At 42.7% G+C, this 24,627-nt stretch overlaps 1 protein-coding gene across 1 annotated transcript; it reads right to left on the reverse strand.

Moving 5' to 3' along the window:
* Positions 1 to 22,080: 22,080 nt before the first annotated feature.
* Positions 22,081 to 24,398, reverse strand: LOC115607533 (B1 bradykinin receptor-like). The gene is given in 3 exon segments (XM_030484935.1): positions 22,081 to 22,567; positions 22,569 to 22,855; positions 22,858 to 24,398. Coding segments are annotated over 3 exon segments (735 nt in total). The 5' UTR covers positions 23,257 to 24,398; the 3' UTR covers positions 22,081 to 22,518.
* Positions 24,399 to 24,627: the final 229 nt, after the last annotated feature.

Genomic DNA, 24,627 nt, shown 5'->3' on the forward strand with positions numbered 1-24,627 from the left:
TAAATCCATGCAGATTTTCACTGGCAGCATGGTAAAGTGGCAGAGAAAAACTCTGTTGTGGTGACTTGTAGCTGGAACTAAATTTTTCTAGAAAAGCAGTAATTAATTTCTACCAGGAGAGGCTGCTCAGGAACTGTTTCTTGGCTATACAAGCATGCCAAGAAGGAAGACCTAGCTGGACTGCAGCTCTGCTGCTGTCAGATGTTCACATGTGCCCCCCTAATTGTTGGAAAGGTTCCTTCTCCTTGTGCATCTATGTGTGTGCATGAGTTCTCATCAAGCCTTTTATGATGTTCTGACATGTCAGTCATAGGGCAGAGTTTTTCCCTCAATAGTGTCAGTAGGCCTGAGGAGCTTGAAGGATTTAGTTTGTCATGTCTCTACTTCAGCTTCCTTTAAGCTAAATAATAAAAAAACTCAAAAATAATTTTCATTATTATTAATAATAATAAAACAATATGGCAGTAATAAAAAACTTTTCATAACATTATGGCTCTTCTTGCTATACTAGTGAGTGACTTATGGTTTTGGCAGATAAGAAGAGAATGTGAGAATTCCAGGCATTGCAATCCTTCATAAAAACCCCATGCCATTTTCTCCCTACATCATCCTACACAAGGACCAGAGCTTGCCATAATCTTGAAACAATGAAGGCAAAGCTGCCTTGGACAACCATAGCAGTGATCTTTGAAATGCTGTCAGGCAGACTTCTTGGCTTACAGCCTTCGCTCTGACATTTTTGATCCATCTCCAAAGCAACTCAAGTCTCCTCAATGGCCAGCCATACCAGAGCCTGGACCACACCAGCCGAACTCATTGTCTGGGCACTTGCCCTTCAAAGATGTTGAACATGACTGCAAACAGCTCCTACCAAGGTAAGCACATTTCCTCAGCCACCAAGAAGCAGATTCCCTAGCACATGGGTGGAGTTAAATCATATTTATCCAGAAACTTCTTTGGTAAAGGGTTTCTAGCTGTGGTCTTCAAGGCAGAATAATTTTGCTGTTCTTGCACGATTGCCCTGGATGGCGTCTTCTCGGTATTCTTTGATTTATGGTCCTGGGCAGCCAGCTGTGGCTTTCTTTGATGTGTCTGGTCAACTGGAGTAGGACATACAGCTTCTGGGGGGTTAATGGAGACTGGGAAAGGTGGTCCCTAAGCAGGCTATGTGGGTCTGGATTTACTCAAGGACTGGGCAAATGGAAGAGAGAGATGGCGGGCTTTAGTGGGAGAGCGGAGGAGGGGATGGATGTCAGTAGTGGTTTTTGGCACCTGCTGAAGAAAGCCTCTATCATTTGGTGACCTTTGTCTTCACTTGTGGCTCAGACCAGGGCCATAGCTCTCCAGTTTGTCCTACTCTGCTGCCGCTGTACCCAACACAAATTACTTCTCAGTCACACTTACCTCTGCTGTGTCCTTGGATGATACTTAGATCTGGATCTGTGGATTTGTGCTCCCACTGAGGGAAGCCCTTCATCAAGCAGCAGTGATGAGATCTCACAGGGAGTGTCTGCCCAGGCTCTGGACCGCAGGAGAGAGGAGGCATCCTGCTGCAAGCAGAGTGGCCTAGAGGGGGTGATGACAGCTGTTTCTGAGGATGACTGCCTTGTGAAGGCTACAGACAACACTTATGACTGAGCAGGGAATTGGATCCTGGTTGCTGAAATCAGAGGTGCTAAAACATCAGAAAAAAAATAGTAGTAACAAGCCCAAGCTCTGAGTATATGCAGGATTAGTGGTTGCTGTTCACTCACACACAGCAGGAGGAAGTTTGGCTGCCCAAGGTGTTAAACTTATGAACACACTTTTGAGAGGAGATGATCTTGATTTACATTGACAAAGCATATAAAGTAGAGGAGTCCTGTGTGTCCATATGCCATGAGTTATAAGTGAGACCGTTCTGTTCATTCACTGTCTTTAATGAATGCAAACAAGAAGAACACGCAAATGAAAAAAAATACGCAGTTTGTACCACCGGGGATCTGGGTCTGCTGCTTTCAAAACTCCTAAGATAAAATGTGCATCAACCTCTAACTTAATAGAAAAAGGATGTAGCTTTCATCCTTTCAGATTCTCTTATTTAGCTATAGCCCTGTTATATTATTTTTTTTTTTTTTTTTTTTTTTTTTTTACCTCGTGGACCTTTTCTTTCCAGGCTGAATCACTCTTGGGCTACAAGACTCCTGTTTATTGTTCTCTGTGATTGCTCCCACTTGAGCCAAGACTGAGCACAAAATACAGAAGCTTATGCTTCAGTTCTTTTACTCTCAAATGTTTCTCACAGAAAATCAATGCTTTTGTTTATAAACTCATTCTTTGTAAGTGTGTTAAAGACACACTTCTTCACCAGCCTGAGAGACTTCTCACTTCCCTTCAGCTGCAGAGACAAGGTTAAGGCTGTGTCTTACAACAGCTTTCTTCCCCACTTCCTAACGGTGCCTTGATCTCTAAGTCACCTGTAAAAGCGTCCAACTTTCTTAAAATGTCAGTCTAGAATTCAGCTTCTGACCATCCGAGAGTACTGGGTCAGCATTCAGATCAAGGCTTGCAATCCAATGTCATATGGATGTGAAAATTAGCCAGGATGCTGGCATCTCCTGAACCCACCTGATTGACATGAAAGTCAATCAAAGAGCTACCACCATCCTCCATCTCGCAGAGTGAAAATGCTTTTTGAGAGCAGTTTCACACCAGGTAAATTCATATTTTGTGTCCATCTTGTAGCTCTGGTTTTGCACATTATTGTTTTGGAATAATTTTCATGTATTTGCATATCCATATCTATTTGCAGGACTTGTCAGCAACCACAGTGGAAATGGACTGAAAAGTCAGTTGTTAGTGTTGTAGTGTCACTGTTTCATGGTGTTTAATTCCAGAGCTCCTACTCCATGGTTTATGTATCTATTCATGTAAACACTGGAAATTCTGAAGACATAACTGGTCTTTCCTCATCAGACAGACTTTGGAATAATTCTGGGTCAGGTTAAGGCAGGACAGAGTAATCTCTGCCATGAGAGTTGTTCATACGTAGGAGATAGAGCAGTTAAGGACTTGGGGCGTGATGAGCAGCTCGGTGAGTTCTGTATGGCATCTGAAACAGCCAGCATCCAGCTCTGTGTTGCCAAACACTGCTTTCGTGATCACTTTTTCAGCAGAGGCTGCATGGCCAAAGCAATAAATGTATTTTTTAAAACTGCATTGGAAGAAGGTTTGAGAGTAATCAAGCCACAGAGGTAATATGTATTAAAAATGTAGTCTACAAAAGGACAAGGCAGAAAGCATTCTTCCAAGGTGATTCATTAGCTGCATCCTCACAGAAGTATAGATCTAGAGTAGCCTCATTGCAGATAAAGGACCCATGGTGTTGGAGACTGCGTCTGTAGCTTTGTAGTCCTCCATGCATCTTGCAGTGCCTGTAGTTAGAGATGAGTGGGTAGGAGATTGTCTCTTGAAGAAGGAGTAAATGGACAACAGTGTTTTGTAAGAAGTTTTTTTGTGATATTGCTCTGCTGTTTGGGGAATCTGTATTTCTGCCAAGAGGATTTTAAAAATGGAATCACATTCAGCCCCAGGGTCGTCTTATAACTGAGAAAAAACTCCTGCAAGGGTGCAAACCACATTCCGGTTAAGTGACTTAAGCAAAGCTGTGTGCCATCACCTGAGGTCTGATCCAGTTTTCTTAAATGAGCCATGCCTTATTTAGTACTGAGGGGAAAAAGGGAAACAAGATTAAGGCAGCTGTATTGGCTAGAGAACAGACTAACAACAGGGATAATTTGGTATTTAGGTTCACTACATCAGTGTATATACACCACTGTCATTGGTACTGCTTTGCTATCTAATTGTACAGGTCCTTAAATTTCTGCTGTTAAACGTCCCATGGACACTTGCAACTCTGTCAGTGAACTGGCAGGATCACACAAGCCTTGGACAATCCAAATTTTTGGGTGGATACCTTGATCTGAAATTCTGCTGTGAGACATAGATCAGTAGTTCCCTGCCTAAACCGTTAATGCAGCATGTGTTCAGATCACATAGATCTCACAGTAAAGACCCAGAAAAAGCAGGGTGGAAGATCCCAAGGAAAGGGCTCTTCTGCCAGCTAGCTCTTGGGTTAGATGTGGCAAATGTTCACGTCTTCTCCTTCACTTGAGATAGAGTGGAGACCTAAACACAGTTCAGGTTCCAGGAGAGCGGCCTAACAAAAACCTGTACTCTAGTTCGGCAGTGTGGCTTTCTCAGCCTTGAAATTGTTGGGTTTTTGCATAACTAAAATCTCTAAGGACTCTTGGCTCTCTGCTCTCCTGTTACAAGGCCATATATGTCTATTTATAGTTATTTTTTTTACCTCTTCTGTGTTTGTGGCCCCATGCATATATAAAGATTGTTTAAATTCTTAGGTTGAGGGAAGTGATCCTCCCTTTCTTCTCAGCACTGGCAAGGCCACATCTGGAGTGCTGCAGACGGTTTTGGACTCCCTTGTGGAAGAAAGTATGGACTTACTGGAGCGAGTCCAATGCAGGTTTGCTAAGATGATTAAGGGACAGGAGAATCTGAGACGGCTGAGACAGCTGAGACTGTTCAGACTGGAGAAGAGCAGGCTCAAGAGGGATCTCGTTAACATGTACAAGCACCCACAGCAGGAAATGAAGAAGGGAGTGCCAGATTCTTCTCAGTGGTGCCCGCTGACAGGACAAAAGGCAATGGGCACAAATTAGGACACACAAAATTCCATCTGAATGTAAGAAAACATTTTATTACTGTGAGGGTGGTCAAGCAAAGCACTGGCACACGTTGTCGAGATAGGTTGTGGAGTTTCCTTCTCTGGAGACACTAAAAACCTGATTACACAGTCCTGACCAAATTGCTGTAGCTGGCTCTGTTTGAGCTGGGGGATCGGGTTAGGTGATAACATCAGAAGAGACCATCTGATAAATGATTCCGTGATTCTGTATGGCAACTTCAGCCCTAGGTGCACACTGCTTGGAAGCAGCTTGCCTATGATTACAGAATATTTATAAAGCAGGATGCTGAGATCTCAGAAGATTACTAGCATTGCATTTAGCAGAGTGCTTTCTTCATCTGTATCTGTGAACAGGGAGAAGATTCTTTGAAATAGTTAAACTAAACAATTTGATGTATTTGCTTAATACAAAATATGCACTTAGCAAAAGTCGTGCAAAACAGTTTAGATTACCACAAAATTCTGCATAAGTGTCCTTAGGAGCTTCTTCAGCTGTTGACAGACCTTCCTACCTCTCTCTTGGCAACAGCATTTCTGAATGTGTTTGTTCAGGAAAGACATTAATCCTTTCCTGTTACCATGTGAACTAGCATATATCCTTAACAGCTCTCAACCCCCTGCTCCTCTCACATGTATGCTCATGTTCTCAGTCTTTCTACTTCCCTCTGTCCCATCTCTTGAGACCTCAGATGCACATCTCATGTGAAAGACAGACTTTCCTCTGCTTTTTGTTTTTGGTACACTACTGTTGTCCCTGAAGCAGCTCAAATGTTGCCGAGGAATGATACATATTCCTCCTTTTCTGAGGAGCTGACAACATTGTCGCTTCACCCTTGGGAAGGCAACAATATCCTCAGTTACTTGGAGTTCATTCAAGCCATCTTGCACCAGTTATTTGAATTCCAGTAACATGTGGCACAAAACAATATCACATTGACTACTGCATTGGTGGAAAGAAATAGGCATATTGAGCATCTCCTGACTTCCACAAGCGTTAGGTAAGTGTTTACTGGACAGTATGTGATAGGTAAAAGCACTATCATGTCTTTGAAAGGGGTAGGGTTGATGAGTACCTGTGAGATAGCACACTTTGCTTTGAATCACAAGCTTCTGCTTTGAATTTTATTTTCTGTCTTTCAACAGAGCTCTCCATTTGTGGGCCTAAGTAACCATGCCAAAAGTTTCTCAGGAAGTAGAAAGAGAGTTAAAGGGGGCAATACAGGTGTTTCTCAGAGGATAGAGATGGAGTGAAGGTGTTTACTGCCTGGCTACTAGGTCAAGTCCTCCAGAACAATTGAAGCAACAAAAATAGATTATAAGCAGAAAGGGACTGTAATAGCCAAGAAAAGGAGGAGTAAGGATTTTCAACTATTCTTAAAGAAAAATAGGAATTATGTACTTCGCCAATATGCTTATACACATCCCCAGCAACTGTCTCTGTACTTCTAATTCTTACCTTTCAGGAAAGCTTTTTTGCCTTGCCCTTCAGTCCTCCTTCAGTCCAAATGAGAGATGGGTGAGAAATCAGGTCAGTGACCTCGCAGAAAAGGACCATCTAACCAAGCAGGTCATGTTGGGAGCTTTATGACTCTTCAGTAACACAGGTCGTCAAGGACAGCGAAGCAGTGTAATGTTTGTAATGGGTCAGGGAGTTTCAGCTTCATCTGGCCATTACTGAATCCCATTTCTGGTCACTCCATTTTGCTGTTTAAGTGCAATTTCCTTTTATTTTTCTTTCAGGTGCATTAACTCTAACGGTATATTCCATATATAATCTCTTGGTGGCTTCACTGCTGAGATATGCAGTTCTAGTGATGGTTTCCTTAGCGCATATGTAGCTGGGGACCTGGCTTGCCCTGTGGCATTATTGTGTGTTATACTAGTAACACCTAATCTAAGCTGGCAAAATCGCTGCGGTGACAGTGTGTATTGTGATTTATATGGAGGTGTGCAAAAGAACTGGGATCAGACAAGGAGGCTATGTGAGCACCCTTTAATTCAGTGAACACATGCTGCACTGGGCAGTTCTAACATTTATGAGGACTGGGCAGGAGCGAGAGGCATGATACAGCTCGCACAGACTTCCCAGTAAGAGCATGCACCCCGTGGCTGTGCACACAGTAAGTCTCTAGCTTGTCATTTTTGATATGAGTCAATGCTACTTGCACAGAGTTCTGCAGCAATAGTCTAGGTTCCACCACAAGAGACCTGCTGTGATATATTCTGAAATTCTGTTATATGTATTATAAATTGAAATTGTATAATTGTAATTATATGTAATTATATGTTACATATATGTTACAACTGCAACTTTAAAAGGTGTAGAGAAATTAGCCATTTGTGAAGCTTTATATTGCTTTACCAATCATTTTCACTAGTATGTATTTCTTTTTCTGCTCAAAGAAGGCCATCACACAGGATGGTCTGAATTCTAGATGTGATTACCATGAAAATATTGTGTCCAAATATGTATGAAGCATTGTAAACATCATTAGTCTTTTTGAGACACTTGGCAAACAGCACTGTAAGCTGCATACCAGCAAGCAGAATATGAAACATGGCCTTTCCTTGAGACCAAAGAGAGAAGCTTTTCAACAAAAGCCCTAATCAATGTCAATATTTTAATAGCTCAGGCTAGCAGCTTCTGGTCAAACTATGCTGAAGTTGCTTTGGGATACAACGCAGCACTGTGGGTGCAGCTTACCACTTTTTTTATTAGTCTGTTGGGAAGCTGCCCTCCAGCATGCTAAGAGCTGCTGCAAAAACAGACTTAAACTATGACTTCATTTCCATGTCTGTAGACCCAGTGGAGATAGAGAAGTTCCTTCAACAAGTCTGAGCAGAAGAGACCTGGCTAGGTTCCAGCAGAAGTGTCCATCTGAGCCACGGAAGCAGAGCAGCTTCAGGGACTGCTACTAGTCCAGCATAGGCTGGCCTTCAGTGAAGGAGCCACTTTTTCTTTCCGATCTTCCTCCTCCAACTCCCCAGCGTTCCTGGCAGCAAAACTTTGCTCTCAAACGTGTTTGAAAGGAGTGAATCAATTACTCCTGTGGGAGTGTGCTCGTATCAATAGAGTGCATGAAGCTCCTCTTAGTGGGTCTGAAAGTATGCCAGGTGGGGGAGGATAAATTAAAGTGGGTGCCCTGGATGGCTGTCTGCAGTGAAAATCAGCAGCTGAAACCACTGGCAGCAAGATTAAAGGGTTAATTATTCTTCAGTGTGCTGCAATATATACCATCTGCTGCATAATTTTAAACAATGAGCATTTAAAACACATAAAGCACATTCATTCTGTAGATATTTGGTAAGGAAAAAAGTAGCTGTGTTTTTCGCACAAAATGCCTGTCTAGAAACAGTTCACCATCTCTAATCAAACTGATTGATCTTGCTATAACAGCATCAAATTGTAATTGCAGCCAGTTATGTTAGAAGTTACTAAAACCAAATTAGCTGAAAGAGAAATTTAGTGTATTTATTGTAATATATATGTGGAGGGAGGAAGAGTTAATGCTCTAGAATATTGCAAACAGTAATCTGGTATTTTTCAGACCTCATGAATTAGAAAATATTTGCCTTGCAGAGCACTGTAGCTTCTCAATATTTTCCTTCAGAAGAAAAAATGGATTCTTAAAAACTAAAAGGTCTTGTAGTTTTAGTTCCATATGCATGCATACATACATACAGAAATGACTTAGCAAATAACACTGAGAAGTCAGATGGCAGGAAGCAACCAAATGCAACAACCTCCATTGTCTGCTCCACCTTCATTTACCCCCCCCGATGGGTTTGTGTTATGAGGATAATTTCTGATTATATGACTGTACTTAACTATTGCCACAGTCTTTTTCCTGTTGTCTCTCTCAGTGCCTAGACTGATGAGACAGGAAAACTCCTCTAAGTTTTCCGACTCTTGCTATTTGCTTCCCTAGCTTCTTTCACCAAGGAAACTGTTGCTCAGTAAGTGTTATTAACCTTACTCTACGTTGGACTAATAACATCAGAGCTATTAGTCCAAATAATACTATGGTATGAGTCTTTCTCATACCATAGGAGAACATTCAAGGGACTGAGTGCATCTCGGTTCAGAGAACTGAGTGCATCTCTCTGTCTTGTTTGCTTCTGAAAGTTGTACAGAAAATGTCACTTTACATAGCAATAACCTTGGGCAAACAAAGGTATTTCCCAATTGGTTTGTGTGAGAGAAAGAAGATATTTTGCACATCTAGGAAGATACCGCTGATGTTTCCTAAAGGGAAGATGGTTTGACTAATTCACCAAATTTGTCTTGTACTGTTGGCTTCTGTCCCCCAGTTCTCTGCCATTGGACTAGTACCTTACTGCAGAATTTCAGGGACTCTCCTCCTCCAGGACGGCATGTGCTAAACACCGCTAGCGGTGCATGGTGTTCCTGATGATGGGGTGGGAGAGAGGCTCTGGGGCTGGACTGGGAGCCCTCCTGAAGGGCATCATCTCCCATTATCTGTTTCTGCACATTATCTCCCCTAGTGACCAGGGACTTCAGATACATCTCCTACAATATGACTGGACTGGTATTGTCTGATGCATGAGAAAATCATATAATGAACTGGATAAAGAAGTATTTTACTAAAGTCAGGGCAGGCAATAACTCACTAATATTAGTCTGAGCAACTAGAATTTGAAAAAAAGAGGGGACTAAGAATCCAGTGCATAAAGGGAGTTGTGTTTCACATCAGTATCCCAGAAGTCTGGAACAGTATCCCAAAATAACTCTCCCAGACCCTTCACAGCTCATACAAGTAAACAGGATGAATTGTGTAGAATGCCTGGAAGTGAAGCTGAACAAGGCAGGAAAAACAATGGAGGTCTAACATCACACAACTATTTTTTAATACTGAAATTGTGCCCTTGGTTTACATCATTTCTCTAATACTTTTAAAGTGATCAATAAACGGTACTTTCGTGTAGTTTCTCAGGGACATCATGTGCTGTTTAGAAGACTTATTATTTGGATAACATGCTGCGTACTTGAAGGATATTTGATTTTTGCCATAGCATGGAACATGAGTTATGGTTAATTCTAACAGAGCTAGTTTTTTTGTCTTGCTATTCCAAGTAATTAGTTATTTTCACATTCAAACATAAAAATTCTTTTCTTTGGCTAGTATTTTACTAGTAAATACCAACCTATAAATACTCTGCATCCTGCATATGGGAAGGAAACAGCAGTGCAGCCACCTCTGAGGATGCAACAAGCAGTGGACGTATTGTAGGGAAGCTTTGGACAAGAGCTCCACACTTAAAGTGCTATATGCCCATAGACAATAGGTAGAGTTTTGGCTTTTATAGTCTAGATGAAGTACTTGATAATCTGTGTTGTTATAATATCTGAATATCATATGAATATAATTTTTTGGTGTTACGAGACATCTGTGAAACCTGTAAGCCTCATTCTATCGATGGTGGCCTGAAATATATTGGTGGCAGTGACCCTGCTGTGGCTGATCACAGCAGCCTCAAAACACAAATACCTTTCTGGTTATACTGTTTAGTCTAGGGGTTTCATTGCTGGAGTGACTGATACCTTTAGGAGCAACCCCAGGATGCACATAGAGCTTACAGCAGCCTACAAGGCTGCAATTAGATCCCTATCTGTCCCCACATTGAGCGCTTGGCTCGCTTGTCTGCCTGATGCTGTTTCTTGCAGGCTCCTTGAAGACCTTCTGGCACCACTGAGCCTCGGGGCAAATAGGGTTTCTAAGCAGCATGAATGCAGCATGCCGTCAGCAGGTAAGGTGAATTACTGACACCTAAGAGGTGCTGGTTCCCAACATGCCTCTGTAAACCAGAGCAATCCGATGTCCAGTTTAGAAGGCTATTTTAGAAATAATTATGGAAATAAAGGATTTCTCTAAGATTAAAAAAAAAAAAAAAAAATTGAAAAAGCAGAGGTGAGAACTGAAACTGTCACTCAGAAAACACACTTGTGCCTTAGTCACTGGAATATCTTTGGACACAATCTTATTGCTGTAAGGAAGCCTTCAAGGTCAGCTGAGTGGTGCTAATACAGCTGCTGCAGAAAGCCCAAGGGCTGAATAGATACAGCTGGTGTCAGAGCTGGTGCTCTGTGGTTTTGGGGAGCTGAGATACTGGCTGTACAATTGGTAGTTAGACCACTATCCTCTCCCCTTGGGCTACTAAAATGCATGTATTGGCTAGGCCTAAAAAGGGTACTAAATCTTGGTGTGAACAAGACCACGTTTGAAGGGAAAGTTTATGTCTTTAATGCATCACTGAGACCCTGAATGTTACTGTTGATTTGCAGTGACAATTTAGCAAAGAATTGCCTTGAAGTTTAGGATGTGTGAAGCTGCAGTAGAATGCAGACCTAAAAGATCTTTGTTAAAAGAAAGACTTTTTCTTTTCTGGAACTTGCTTCTGGTATTTTCCCATTAGCTTGAATTTACTTCTCTCTCTCTTTTATTATCAAGCCATGAAGAATACCCCAGGTTTCGCTGAAGGGATTTTGATACCATTGACAAATGTCAGTCTATATATGTTCCCATATACCCACAATTCAGTTTGTTGCATTAATCTTCTGCCATCATTAAATAATTTTTTCTGTTAATGGGGCAATGATAACATGCCCGTGATAGCCTGGTGGTGATGAGTTGTTATTTAACAGCTCTGAAGTAGTTGCTAAACAAAGCAGAGTATTCCTTTTCTCCCACACTCTAGGAAGAAGTAAGTTTGCCTGAATATGTATTTGATGATGGTACAAAAAGCAGTTTTCTTACAGTTGCAAAACCCTTTATTTAGTTGACCCAGTGGTGCTTTGCAACCCTTCACATCCAAATGTCTGAGGCAAGACAGGAGATAAAACTGTGTTAAATGTCATAACATCTTCTCACAAATATTTTTGGCCAGTCTAATAGGTTACTCTTTATCTGCAATAATGCCTAAACCATAAGGATATTTGTAGGGTGTTAAATCCCATCAGACATATAGTCACCCATTGTCTGACTACCACTTGCCACGTCAGACTTTCTGTTCTGGCTGTGTGTGATTTGCCTTACAAATTACTGGCATCCACGCCAGAAAGCTGGCATGCAACCAGCAGATAAGGGTTAAGCAATGTTGGCAAGAGGCTTCACTCAGAGGCTCAGTGCTTCTTGTGATTCTTGAGAGAGAGACGAAAGTTTTGCAGCATATGCAGCCTGATCTTTAAATTTCTTGGTTTGTTTCCCTTTCTGAAAATGTTTCAGCTGCATTTTTATTTATTAAATTTAGTATCAAGTCTTGGCATTCTTTTGTAATTCACCTTTTTCAAAAGTGAGCTTAATGTGAGTCTTACTTTGTCATTAGAGGTTGGTCAAAGGTTAGGTCTTTTAGTGATTTGTCCTGCTAAAGGGCAAATCCCCACCATCCCCCAACAACTTCTACAATGCACACCAACAGTTTTGTCACATGAAAGATTATTTTGTCAGAAGCTTTATAGCTAAAAGGTGTAGCATAGAGAAAAATAGAGAAGGAGAATCTTGCTTTTTACACTGATTTAATTCTTTTGACTTTGAAAAAATTATAGGAATTTTAAAATGTTATAATGATAGGCACTCAAAGTCACCACCTCTGTTCAGGACTAGCCCGGTGGCTGCTACAAATAGGTATAGCTCCAACTACTGTCAGTTTACTGTGATGTAGATGAAGTGTGGTTTTGGCCTCTAACCTGTTATTTGTTGAACAGTTCTGTCACTTAGGTAAGGAGTGCTTGAGGCTGCAAATAAAATATTTCTACTTATTCCCCTCCCACTGCTGAATGACCTGCCATGTACATTTGTCCATACATCATAAAGATATTGGGAAAATTTGAAAAGTTTTCCCAGGATTTGGACCTTGCAGGTTATCTGTTGAGTTAGTCTTATGTGATAGATGTGAGACTTTATTCCATCTCTTCTTGTGGGAAACGGCGGTGCCTGGTTTCATTCCTAATGTGTGGCTGAGGATTTGCTGTGCAATTGAAATAGAATCATAGAATCATAGAATCGTAAGGGTTGGAAAGGACCTTAAGATCATCTAGTTCCAACCCCCCTGCCATGGGCAGGGACACCTTGCCCTAAACCACGTGGTTCAAGGCTCTGTCCAACCTGGCCTTGAACACCGCCAGGGATGGAGCATCCACAACCTCCCTGGGCAACCCATTCCAGTGCTTCACCACCCTCACTGTAAAGAACTTCTTCCTTATATCTAGTCTAAACTTCCCCTGTTTAAATTTGAACCCATTAACCCTTGTCCTACCACTACAGTCCCTAAGGAAGAGTCCCTCCCCAGCATCCTTGTAGGCCCCCTTCAGATACTGGAAGGCTGCTATGAGGTCTCCACGCAGCCTTCTCTTCTCCAGGCTGAACAGCCCCAACTCTCTCAGCCTGTCTTCATACAGGAGGTGCTCCAGCCCTCCTATCATCCTCGTGGCCCTCCTCTGGACTCGCTCCAACAGCTCCATGTCCTTTTTATGTTGAGGACACCAGAACTGTGCGCAGTACTCCAAGTGAGGTCTCACAAGAGCAGAGTAGAGGGGCAGGATCACTTCCTTCAACCTGCTGGTCACGCTTCTTTTGATGCAGCCCAGGATACGGTTGGCTTTCTGGGCTGCAAGCGCACACTGCCGGCTCATGTTAAGCTTTTTGTCAACCAACACCCCCAAGTCCTTTTCTGCAGGGCTGCTCTGAATCTCTTCTCCACCCAACCTGTAGCAGTGCCTGGGATTGCCCCGACCCAGGTGTAGGACCTTACACTTGGCTTGGTTAAACTTCATAAGGCTGGCATCGGCCCACCTCACAAGCATGTCAAGGTCCCTCTGGATGGCATCCCTTCCCTCCAGCGTATCAACCGAACCACACAGTTTGGTGTCGTCGGCAAACTTGCTGAGGGCGCACTCAATCCCACTGTCCATGTCGTCGACAAAGGTGTTAAACAGGACCGGTCCCAACACCGATCCCTGAGGGACACCACTCGTTACAGGTTTCCAACTGGACATTGAGCCATTTACCACAACTCTTTGCGTGCGGCCATCGAGCCAGTTTTTTATCCACCGGGTGGTCCATCTATCAAATTGATGTCTCTCCAATTTAGAGACAAGGATGTCGTGCGGGACAGTGTCGAACGCTTTGCACAAGTCCAGGTAGATGACGTCAACTGCTCTGCCCCTGTCCACCAGTTCCGTGGCTCCATCATAGAAGGCCACCAAATTGGTCAGGCAGGATTTCCCCTTAGTGAAGCCATGTTGGCTGTCACCAACCACCTCGTTGTTTTTCATGTGTCTTAGCATGTTTTCCAGGAGAAACTGTTCCAAGATTTTGCCAGGCACAGAGGTGAGGCTGACTGGTCTGTAGTTCCCCGGGTCTTTCACCTTCCCCTTCTTGAAAATGGGGGTTATATTACCCTTCTTCCAGTCATCGGGAACTTCACCTGACTGCCACGATTTTTCAAATATGATGGACAGTGGTTTAGCAACTTCATTCGCCAGCTCCTTCAGGACCCGTGGATGGATTTCATCAGGTCCCATGGACTTGTGTACGTTCAGGTTCTTAAGATGGTCTCGAACCTGATCCTCTCCTACAGTGGGCCTAAGGTCTTCATTCTCACAGTCCCTGCATTTGCTTTCCAAGACTTTCATGGTGTGGTCAGAGTATTTGCTGGTGAAGTCATTAAGCATTTGCAAAGAAGTCATTAAGAACCTCAGCCTTCTCCAAATCCATGGTAGCCAGTTCTCCTGATAGCTTCTGGAGAGGGCCCACATTGTCCCTAGTCTGTCTTTTATTTGCTACGTATCTATAGAATCCTTTCCTGTTATCTTTTACATCCCTTGCCAAACTTAATCCTAGCTGGGCCTTAGCTTTCCTAACCTGGTCCCTAGCTTCCCGGGCAATGCTCCTATATTCTTCCCAGGCCGCCTGTCCTCGCTTCCACCTTCTATAAGCTTCTTTTTTCCCTCTAAGTTTCCTCAGCAGCTCCTTGTCCATCCATGGAGGTCTCCTGGCCCTCCTGCTGCACTTTCTTCTGGTCAGGATGCAACACTCTTGAGCACGTAGCAGGTGATCCTTGAATACCGACCAGCAGTCTTGGGCCCCCCTGCCCTCTAGGACTGTATCCCATGAAACCTTACTAAGGAGGTTCCTGAAGAGGCCAAAGTCTGCTTTCTTGAAGCCCAAGGCAGTGAGCTTGCTGCATGCTCTTCTCACTGTCCTGAGGATCTCAAATTCAACCATCTCGTGATCACTAGAGCCAAGGATGCCCTGGAGCGTCACATTTCCAACCAGTCTCTCCCTGTTGGTGAGCACGAGGTCAAGCATGGCACCTCTCCTCGTCGGCTCCTCTATTGCTTGAAAGAGGAAGTTGTCTTCCACACAATCGAGGAACCTCCTGGATTGCTTGTGCCGGGCCATACCATCCCTCCAACAGATGTCAGGATGGTTGAAGTTCCCCATGAGGACCAGGGCCTGCGAGCGTGAGGCTGCTCCTATCTGTCTGTAGAGCGCTTCATCCACAGAGTCCTCTTGATCAGGCGGCCTGTAACAGATCCCCACCGTAATGTCCCCCATTGCTGTTGTCCCTTTGATCCTGACCCACAAACACTCTGTTACCTCATCACCCATCCCCAGACAGAGTTCCATACTCTCTAGCCTATCACTGACACAGATAGCAACGCCCCCTCCCCGTCTGCCTGGCCTGTCTTTTCTAAACAGCCTGTAACCTTCCATTCCGACATTCCAGTCATAGGAGCCATCCCACCATGTTTCTGTGATACCAATGACATCATATTCCCGTAGCCTTGCACACATCTCTAATTCCTCTTGCTTGTTCTCCATACTACGGGCGTTTGTATAGAGGCACCTTAGCCGAGCTCCAAATGCAGCCGACTCAATGGCTGGGGCAGCTGGAACATCTCTACATCGCTCCAAGCACTTATTACAGGTGCTGGCAACTGACCAGGAATGTTGGGATGGATCAATGCTCCCCTCCCCCAACATATCTAGTTTAAAGCTTTCTTGACCAGCCTGGCAAGCCTCCTACCAAAACAGCTCTTCCCCTTGTCAGACCACCTCCACCAGCCTCCAGTAGACCTGGCCTCCCAAATGGAGCCCCATGTTCTAAATAGCCAAACCCCTGACTATGGCACCACCATTCTAACCATTTATTAACCTGCCAAACACGCCTAGCTTTTTTAAGGTCCTCCCCTTTGTCCTGGAGAATCGATGAAAAAACTATCTGAGCTCCAGAGCCCCTAACCACCTCTCCCAGGGCTCTGTAGTCCTTCTTAATGTTCTCCAGGCTACTGCTATCTATATCTCTAGCACCCACATGGACCACTAGAAGGGGGTAATAGTCAGCAGGACTTACTAGAGCAGGCAGCCTCTCAGCAACATCCCTGATCCGAGCCCCCGGCAGGCAACACACCTCCCTCGAGACTGGATCAGGCCAGCAGATGGTTGCCTCTGTGCCTTTCAAAGTAGAGTCCCCTACTACTATGACCCTCCGCTTTTTCCTGGAGGCACCAGTAGTGATCCTCTTTACTGGTGCATCAGCAGGATGCTCATTAGGTGTGGTGGGTGCTTTCTCATTAGCCCCCTGCAGAACTGCGAAGCGGTTCTGGGTGGGGACATCAGATTTAGGAGGAAGCCCCTTGTCGTTAATTGTCCTCTTCCTCCTTTTTTTGTTAGTTTTTCTCGTGACTAATTCCCAGCTTCCTGGGTTGCTGCCCTCCTTCTTTCTTATATGAGCAATGCTGGACGTTTGCGGCCCCTGCACAGTTTGGGCCTGGAGCAAGCAGCCCAGCTTCCTCTCAGCTTCCTTGGCATCTTTTAGCTCTCCAACAGCCCCCCGCAGCTCAGCCCCTGCTGCAGGAGGACCTCACCGAGTGCAGCCCTGTCCATTGTGGACCCTCGCCTCAAGAGACCAGTCGAGGCACTTTCTACACTCCGAGGTCTGCGCCGCAGCCTCCCCTCTCACCGGCTCTGTCTGGGTGCCTACGCTGGCCACCGCCGGGGCAGAGCTCTCAGAGCGGGCCCGGCTCCTGAGGCGAGTGCTCACCATCCCGCTCGCTGCCCGTCCGCCCTGCCTGCGCCAACTGCCGCGCCACGCCCTGACTGACGTGCCACGCCCTGGTCGCTCGCGCTCCCTGGGATGGGTTTTCCCCACTGAGGGCTGGTGCCGTCACTCCTGGCGCCGCCCCCTGTGAGTCAGCTGCTCGCGTGAGCTGAGCTGCCGGCTCCTGGGCAAGTCCTGTCGAGGACTTGAGGCTCCCTCGGTCGCTCTTGCCGCTCCGAACTGAGGCTCCGGGACTCTGTGCTTCCCCCCGCTCCGGTGTTAAAGGCGTCCTCTCTAGAGATACTCACCTTGGCAATTCAAATAGAAAAATAGCAATGCAGGAAACCAAATGTGAAATTTTCTGTGTGTGAATTACTTTCCAGAGGAGAAGCTCTCTCCCAGCTGTAGCTGTAGATAGGAGTTATGATGGAGAATAAGTCTTGGGTCCTGAAAGAAAATGTCACTAGTAGACAGTGAAGATTTTGCTGGAACAAACCTGCAGTGCACAAGATTAAGATGGCAGAAGAGACATTTCTTCAGCAATTGCTTCCTAAGGTGTTTTCCTGTAGAATTCACTGCAACCAGCCACACGTATGCTTTAGAAGTAGGAAGTTTGGAATTCATTGATCCCTTTTTACTGTGTCATGTAGTTTAATAACCCTCCATGACCATTGCTTGATGGCACAAGAAAGTTATTGTATTTGTGGTAACAGCGTGGGCAAAGTAGGTTGCGTGGACAAGGTTCTCCAGCCAGAAGTTGAGGAGCACAATTCTAAAGCAGGCTTTTTCCTTATTCACACAAGGTAGTATGATGCATTGCTGCCCATGGATTGATCCTGAGAGGCAACTGAATTTGTTCAAACCATGCTTAATAACCAAAGTGAAACTTGAGAATGGGTCAAATCCTGGTTCTTGTAAGCACCTGCAGAGTGTACTTATCCAGCAAGACTGTCCCTATCTTGCAACAGCAACAAAAAAGGAAAGAAAGGAGAAGGTGTTCACTTCTCCTTTGGAGCAGAGCTTTGCTAGCGTTTTCTCTTGCTTACCATTTATGGGTATTTGCAATGCAGTGTGTTCTGGAGCATTAAAGTAGGGCTACTCTTGCATGGCCCATCCTGGGGGATCTGTGTTTCCAGCTGATGTCTGTGTTCCCCGAGTTAACAGAATTTTTTTGAATCCCCAGTTCTGCCCTCCTCCTGCCCTCCTGGTGGGCCCAAAGCGCTATTTATTCTTCTATAATGAAGTTGTTTTCAGTCCTCCTTTCCAGTGACCAAGGGTGGTGTCTATAGTTTGGCAGGCATCCCACTGTGCTACAAGGAGCAGGGGATCTTCCCTCCTACATTTGTGTTGATGACAGTATTCTAATTTCTCTTATTTTAGAATTTCTTCTAATATTTTCAGTTATGATTATATATGATTATTAGACTCATTGTCTTTATATCATCTCACTGCAGCAAATTTTTTCAGTTTAATTGTATGTTGTTTCAAAGATTTCTTTCTGTAAAATTCAAGGCAGGATGTATGTTATCAATACTGCTGTTTTTCTTTAATATGCAGGATGAATGATTTAGTTTCTTGAGGACACCGTTTGGTTTATGTAAGTGTGTTTCTCTCCCACATAAGGCAGAGTGACACAAAGCTAAATCACAAGTGGTTAAGTTGCAATGTTGGAAATTCAAAGCTTAGTCATGTAGGACTGTGTTATAACTTGTACACTGGAGGCCACACTGAAATTCCAGGGACAATCTTAAGTCAAATGTTTCCTGGCCCTTGAATTCTTGATTTCATAAACTCAAAGTTCTTTTAATGTTTTTTAATTTTGACAGGTTTTTTGTTTGGGATTTCTTTTTTTAAGAAGGAGAAAAATATCTGCCTCTTCTTCCCAGTCATGTCTCTTCTCCTCCCTCAATGCTTTCTTTTAGTCAATGTGACCCGTGACCTCCCTGCTCCTCCACACACTCCTGGATTGCAAAGTGGCTGACAGAGACACTAGTAGTTGCTTTCTTCTTTCCCCTCAGTCTGATCCTCTGTTTCTTGACTCCCATTCTCCAGTCAGATATGTCTCTCTTCACCATTAACCTCCAGCCACAGCCCTGTTTCCCCAGTGTGATTCTGGTTCTGTGGTCTGGCAGAGCTTTTGTTTCTTGTTCCTTTCCTGCTGCTGGGAGTGCACCAACAAGCTCACTAGGACCATGAAAAAGCAGCTTCCTTCACATCCACCACCCTTGGCCCACAGCCACCCACAGGCAGTGAAGTGGGTCCTGTTGCTTTCTCACCAAGTCTTTTGTGAAACCCTGTCACAGGCAACTGTGTAGGGTTTAAGCATCTCTGTGTGAATGGGATCTGGCTGCTAAAAGCTCCAGCACAACTGTACTGTGTGCAGATGGCTTTCTTCCATGGCATGGTCAACATTTTTACTTGATTTGGTATGATTTTCACAGGGATAACAAACAGCTTGCTTCCTAGGAAGATTACTCCTGGCAGGCTAGAGGTCCATGTGGCTACTGATCTCTGAAAATGCTTCTGCCTGTATTTATTGACTCATGTCTTTTCTTCTAGCTTCAGTTTTAGAAATGAATCAGCTGTATTCCTCAAGATGAGTTTCAGTGAATCCTAAATGTCACTTCATTGCGCTAGTGCTAGCAGGGCTGTATTGTAAACTAAGACTAAACTGGGCATTAAGCATGGCCTGAACATATAACAAAAAGATAGTCCTTGCCCTAGAGAAATTATGATTAAAATATAAAATATACTAATTCAATATAGATGGATAGGGAGAACAAGTTAAATTATACTTGCAAGCTCTTAGGGTGCTGGGATCTTGCCTATAAAAGACTGGTATCGCAGCATGGAAGTTTTCTAATGAGTAAGCCTTGCATTGTTTATTGGGAGTATGAGACATAACATGAGAGAAGGTAAAAGGGGTACTTATTCAAAAGAATAACCCATGGGCAGTGGAGTCTGGCAGTATTTGTTGAGTGGTGATCAGAGTTGACATAAAGATTGGACCAGATGACCCTTGAGGTCCCTTCCACCTGGTATTCTATGATTTCAGTATTGATTGAAAGGTGATACATGAAAAGCCCTGAAAGTGCAAAGAAGGAAACTTTATTTATTGACCACAAAAGGAAGAGTCAGTGGAGGGATGTACATCATTAAAAATGCCCCTCTGTGCAGGGGCAGAACTGACTATGCATGTATTGTTCTCAATAGTGGCTGTCTAAAGTGGTTTCAGAGGCTTCTATTGCTGTGATGCTGAATTCTCTCCAAAGCAGCCTATCACAAGTTTTACCAGTAAAAGTTTTTTCTTAATGATTATCCTGAGTCTCCGTTGCTACAGTTTAAGTTCATTACCTGCTGTCATATACACCTTCAAGGCAGAACCAGCATGGGACTTCTGGGTCATGTTCAACTTTTAATCTATAAACTCTTTTCTGCTGAACTGCTGTTAGTCTCTCACTCTTCACCCTCTATCTGTACACTGGATTATTTCTGATTACATATAGAATTTTGCATTTGCTGTGGAGTAAATTGCATTTATTCTTCATCTTTTTCTATACTAATGCAGGTCACAATTAGTAATGAGAGAAGCTGATCAATTTTTACTTAATGGATAAAAAATACTTTTATTTACATATGTATTGGAGAGTAATCCATTGATTCATTGATTTGCAAGACCCTGTTAAGTGGTTTAAAGTAGTATTTAAGCTACAGATGCCTTTCCTGGCAGCTGTGCACAGGTAAAATAGAAGCAGCATTTTCAGGAAAGCCTTTATCACTTGCCCATTGAAGTAAATGTGAGGCTTTACACTGATTTCAGATTTCAGACTTATTTTCAATCTATTAGCTCATACCCTAAATATGGGACACTGCTCAAGAAGTGGTTTTCCCTTTATTTGTGTACATTGCATAACATGGACAGGCATTAGTCAGAGAAGACGATATTTTTTCCCTTTTAAGGTCCCCATGTATAGTGGGAAATGTTTTCACTATTTCAGCTTTTTTTTTCCTTTCTTCCCAGAAAATATCTCTGCTTGGAAGCTTTTTGAAGGATTCAAAAGGGGATGTATTAAATAAAAGCAGTGTGCAACAGTTTACAATAGATTGGAATTAAGTTTTTTGATCTCAGATGAGTCAGTGGACTTCCCATTCTGTCGTTACTGCTAATGTCTAACCCTGACATTTATTTAAAAAAGCCTGAAGGAGTGAAACTAATAAACGTCTGAATGATTCTTCCTCCCTGATCCCTTGATCCACCCTTAATTCTTAAACCATTATTGCAGGAAGATGATAGACTTTTAACTCTTCAAAAGCCTTCCACTGTTCAGATTCAAAAGGTTTGGGGGAATCATGAAAAATTAACACTAAACTAATTGCAATGAAGATGAGCAGGCAGATTTCTATGATTAATAACAGATGAATTCCATATTCAAATGACGACCCTAAAAAGAACTGCAGAAAATGCCACACTGTTACAGTGAGTACAAAATCAAACAGGCTTTATAATAACAAATCAAATAAACTGTTATACAAGTGATGTGCTTGTATGCCCTTTTCTGCACTCAATGTATTTCTGGCTGAATAGGCTGCACTACAAGTATATCTCCTGTTTTCTTCCATGTCTGTATGTATACATACCTTTAGAGTTATGGAGATAGATACCTCAGTTGTCTTGAGTCTATTCTGCAGTTGTGGCCATGATGGAAAAGCAGCTTCCTTTTTCTTATCTCTTGTCTGGTGTATTATTGTTATGTCATTATTATTATTACTACTGCTATCACCAGAGTTTATATTCTGGTTTTTAATCACAGTTTATATATTTTCTCTTCCACAAAGGGACAGGCAAAGAGACAAAATAAATATAAGAAAGAACAAGAGGGTGGTGTAAAATAGGATGCTATGCAGTTTGTTTATTTTGATCCATAAAAATATAAATATATAGCTAAGGATTTGCCTCCGATGAGAGATATTCCAAAATAATACAGTATCAATGGCTACCACTGGTATTTCCACATATAAAAAGTAAAAAGAATCTTTAAGTATTTGATGAGTAACTGTGTAACATTTTCTGGATCAAGAAAAAGTCAGATTTTAAAGAGGATACTGGATTGCTTTCCTTATTTTACAGCTTATGTACACTTTCTTTGTGGTACATTGTCTTGTAAAATATTTATGTACTGAATATATTTGAAATGCACAAAATTATTACAATTTTCGATATGCTACCTTGAAAGTGTAAACCTCTTAAAAATTGTTAAAAATAATTGGAGCTATTCTATAGTTGCTCAAATGCAGCTATCAGCTGAAGATTAAGCTTATATTTTCTATGTAATACACATTATAATTTTACATATAACATTATTGGTGGGATAGTATTTGTCATCACAGATACAATGCAGTAAAATATTTAGCCAGCTTATGGCTTTCTGTACAGAAATCAGAGTTCTGATATCTTGCCAAAAAGTTTTTCTTTCAAGTCGCTCAAAACTGATGACAGATCATTTGGTATAAAATTCTTGTATCACATTATGCATTTGGATGGATAACATAGAAAACGGAAACGCAAACTGGGGACAAATAAGCAGCCAAGTAATTTACGTTAATAAATAATTAGCTTACTCTGTGAATGCCAGATAAGTGCAATTCATGATCATTTTTAATGCCATTTGAAATAAGTTGTAACAGCAAAATGAAGATGAAACTGAGAACCATTAGGTTAAATTACTCCTGATTGGAAACACATTGAAATATGAAGACTTTGAACGATACCTAGCTCAAAGGAAATCCGCAGGGAATAAACTGTGAAAAAACTTCTGAAGCCTTTTGCCTGAAGTGTTTCCCAGCAAAGACATAAATCACAGGGTTAATGCAACTGTTGGTGATAGCCAGAGTGTAAACAAACTGCTCACCAAAGTTGAGCAGTTCCCCTCAGAAGCAGCCTTTGGTCACTTCTGTCTGGTACAATATATCAAGGAATACAAAAAAATGGTAGGGAGTCCAGCACAAAAGAAACATCAGTACCACTGTGAAGATCAACCTGGTAGCCTTTGTGCCATGCTGACTGCCACCAGTAAGTAGATGCTGGTGTACATGTTCAGGCTGATGGGTGCGCTGGTGCTGTGACAAAGGAAATTGCCAAATGGCCAGTTGAATTCATTCCTGATATTCTCTGCCCAGAAAGGGAAGCACATGAGGAAAACAAGATCAGCAGCAGCTAGGTTCATAAGGAGGTAGACTTCAGCTATCTTCAGGGGACCCTTGTGCAGTGAATAACTGAACAGAACAAATGCATTTCCAAGCATTCCAATAACACAGACAGTGTCGATATACTTGGGTACTATATAGAACACGATTTCCCACCAGTCATTCAAGTCTGGGCAAATAGTTGAGTTGCTCTTGTTTTCACTCTGGTTTGAGGAGGGAACATTCAGCAGAGGAGTTTCAGGCATTTAAAAAAAAATTCTGAAGTGAACAGGAGATGTCTTTGAAATGAGAGGAAGGGACTGCAAAAAAGAAGCAAAAAATTCAAAAGTTGTCTCCCGTCAGTGGTGTAACAAACATTTAACTCCTGGAAATGCTTTATTAGTGCTCACTGATTATAATAGGCCAGATCAATCCATGCTTCATATGTGCAATGGTAAGAAGCGTTCCAGGTATTGGCAAGGTTGGAACTTCCGCTACAGCCTATGAAATTTCCTCTCTTTGCTACCATTGTTTAAAGTGGCGCAGAGGAAGGAAAGTGCCAATTTAGTGTAAGTAGTTCTGTGTCTCCTCCAGAATGATAGCAGAAACAGATATAGCAAAATTCCAGCTCCCTGAGAGTAGCAGGAATCATGCTGGTGACACAAAGCTAGCTGTGCACCCTTCCCTGCCCTTTCTCTTACTCTTATTTTCCATACTATGTATAAATTTAGCAGGATGATGCCCATTTCCCCAGAACCGGGAATGCTACTTACTCTCTGTGTGCATCACTCATTTGTTCAACTTTTCATTCTTTTGCTCCCTCTCAGTTCCTCCCATCCTGAACTTTGGGTTAACAACATTGCTGTTAGATTAGACAGCTTATTGCCCTCAAATGTTAGCAATTGTAATAATAAAACATTGACTCCTCCAAGATCTTATGCTGAAAATCTTGGCTGGAGGGAGGGCCTTTACAGCTCCAAATTCACAGCACTCCTCTCCAGTTCAAAATTTCATTTGAGTTCAGGCGGAGGAAGGCAGCCCCAGTCTCCAAAGCGTTTAGGCTTTTGTAGCATTAGTAATGCCTTTATTTCTCTCTGGTAACTCTGTGTGAGATTGTGGAGGAATGAGAACATAGGTAAAACATTATTTTCCCATGAAAATCTACTGGGTTGCCAGAGCTGCCTCCTCTGGTGACTATTCTGGTGTTATCATGCTTGACTATAGTGCCTTGATCTTGTTTTTTACAAGCATTCAGTCTCAGAATCATTATGTTAGGCAAGACATTGCTGCGCCTGTGATGACATCTAACATTTCAGTATTTCATGTTTAAGTGGAGCATGTCAGTCATAAAAAAGAATGCGTTAAAAAAAAAAATCAGTATTTTGCAATAAGTCATCCTGAATGTTAATTTTCTGCTACAGCTGTTTCACTCTGCTCTTTAAGTTTGTGTATTTTTACACCCAGGAGATAGCTAAAGATGGAGTTTCTGAGGAAAACATTTAGAACCATCATTCATCTCTTACATAGATGTAGAACCTTAGTGATATCTGTACCTATTTCTCTCTGTGACGCCTCTAGGAATTGGGTAAGTACTAATATTCCACATCACACAATTTGGTACTTAATGCACAGAACAT

The sequence above is a fragment of the Strigops habroptila genome, chromosome 4 (assembly GCF_004027225.2).
Source record: "Strigops habroptila isolate Jane chromosome 4, bStrHab1.2.pri, whole genome shotgun sequence".
NCBI classification, from domain to species: Eukaryota; Metazoa; Chordata; class Aves; order Psittaciformes; family Psittacidae; genus Strigops; species Strigops habroptila.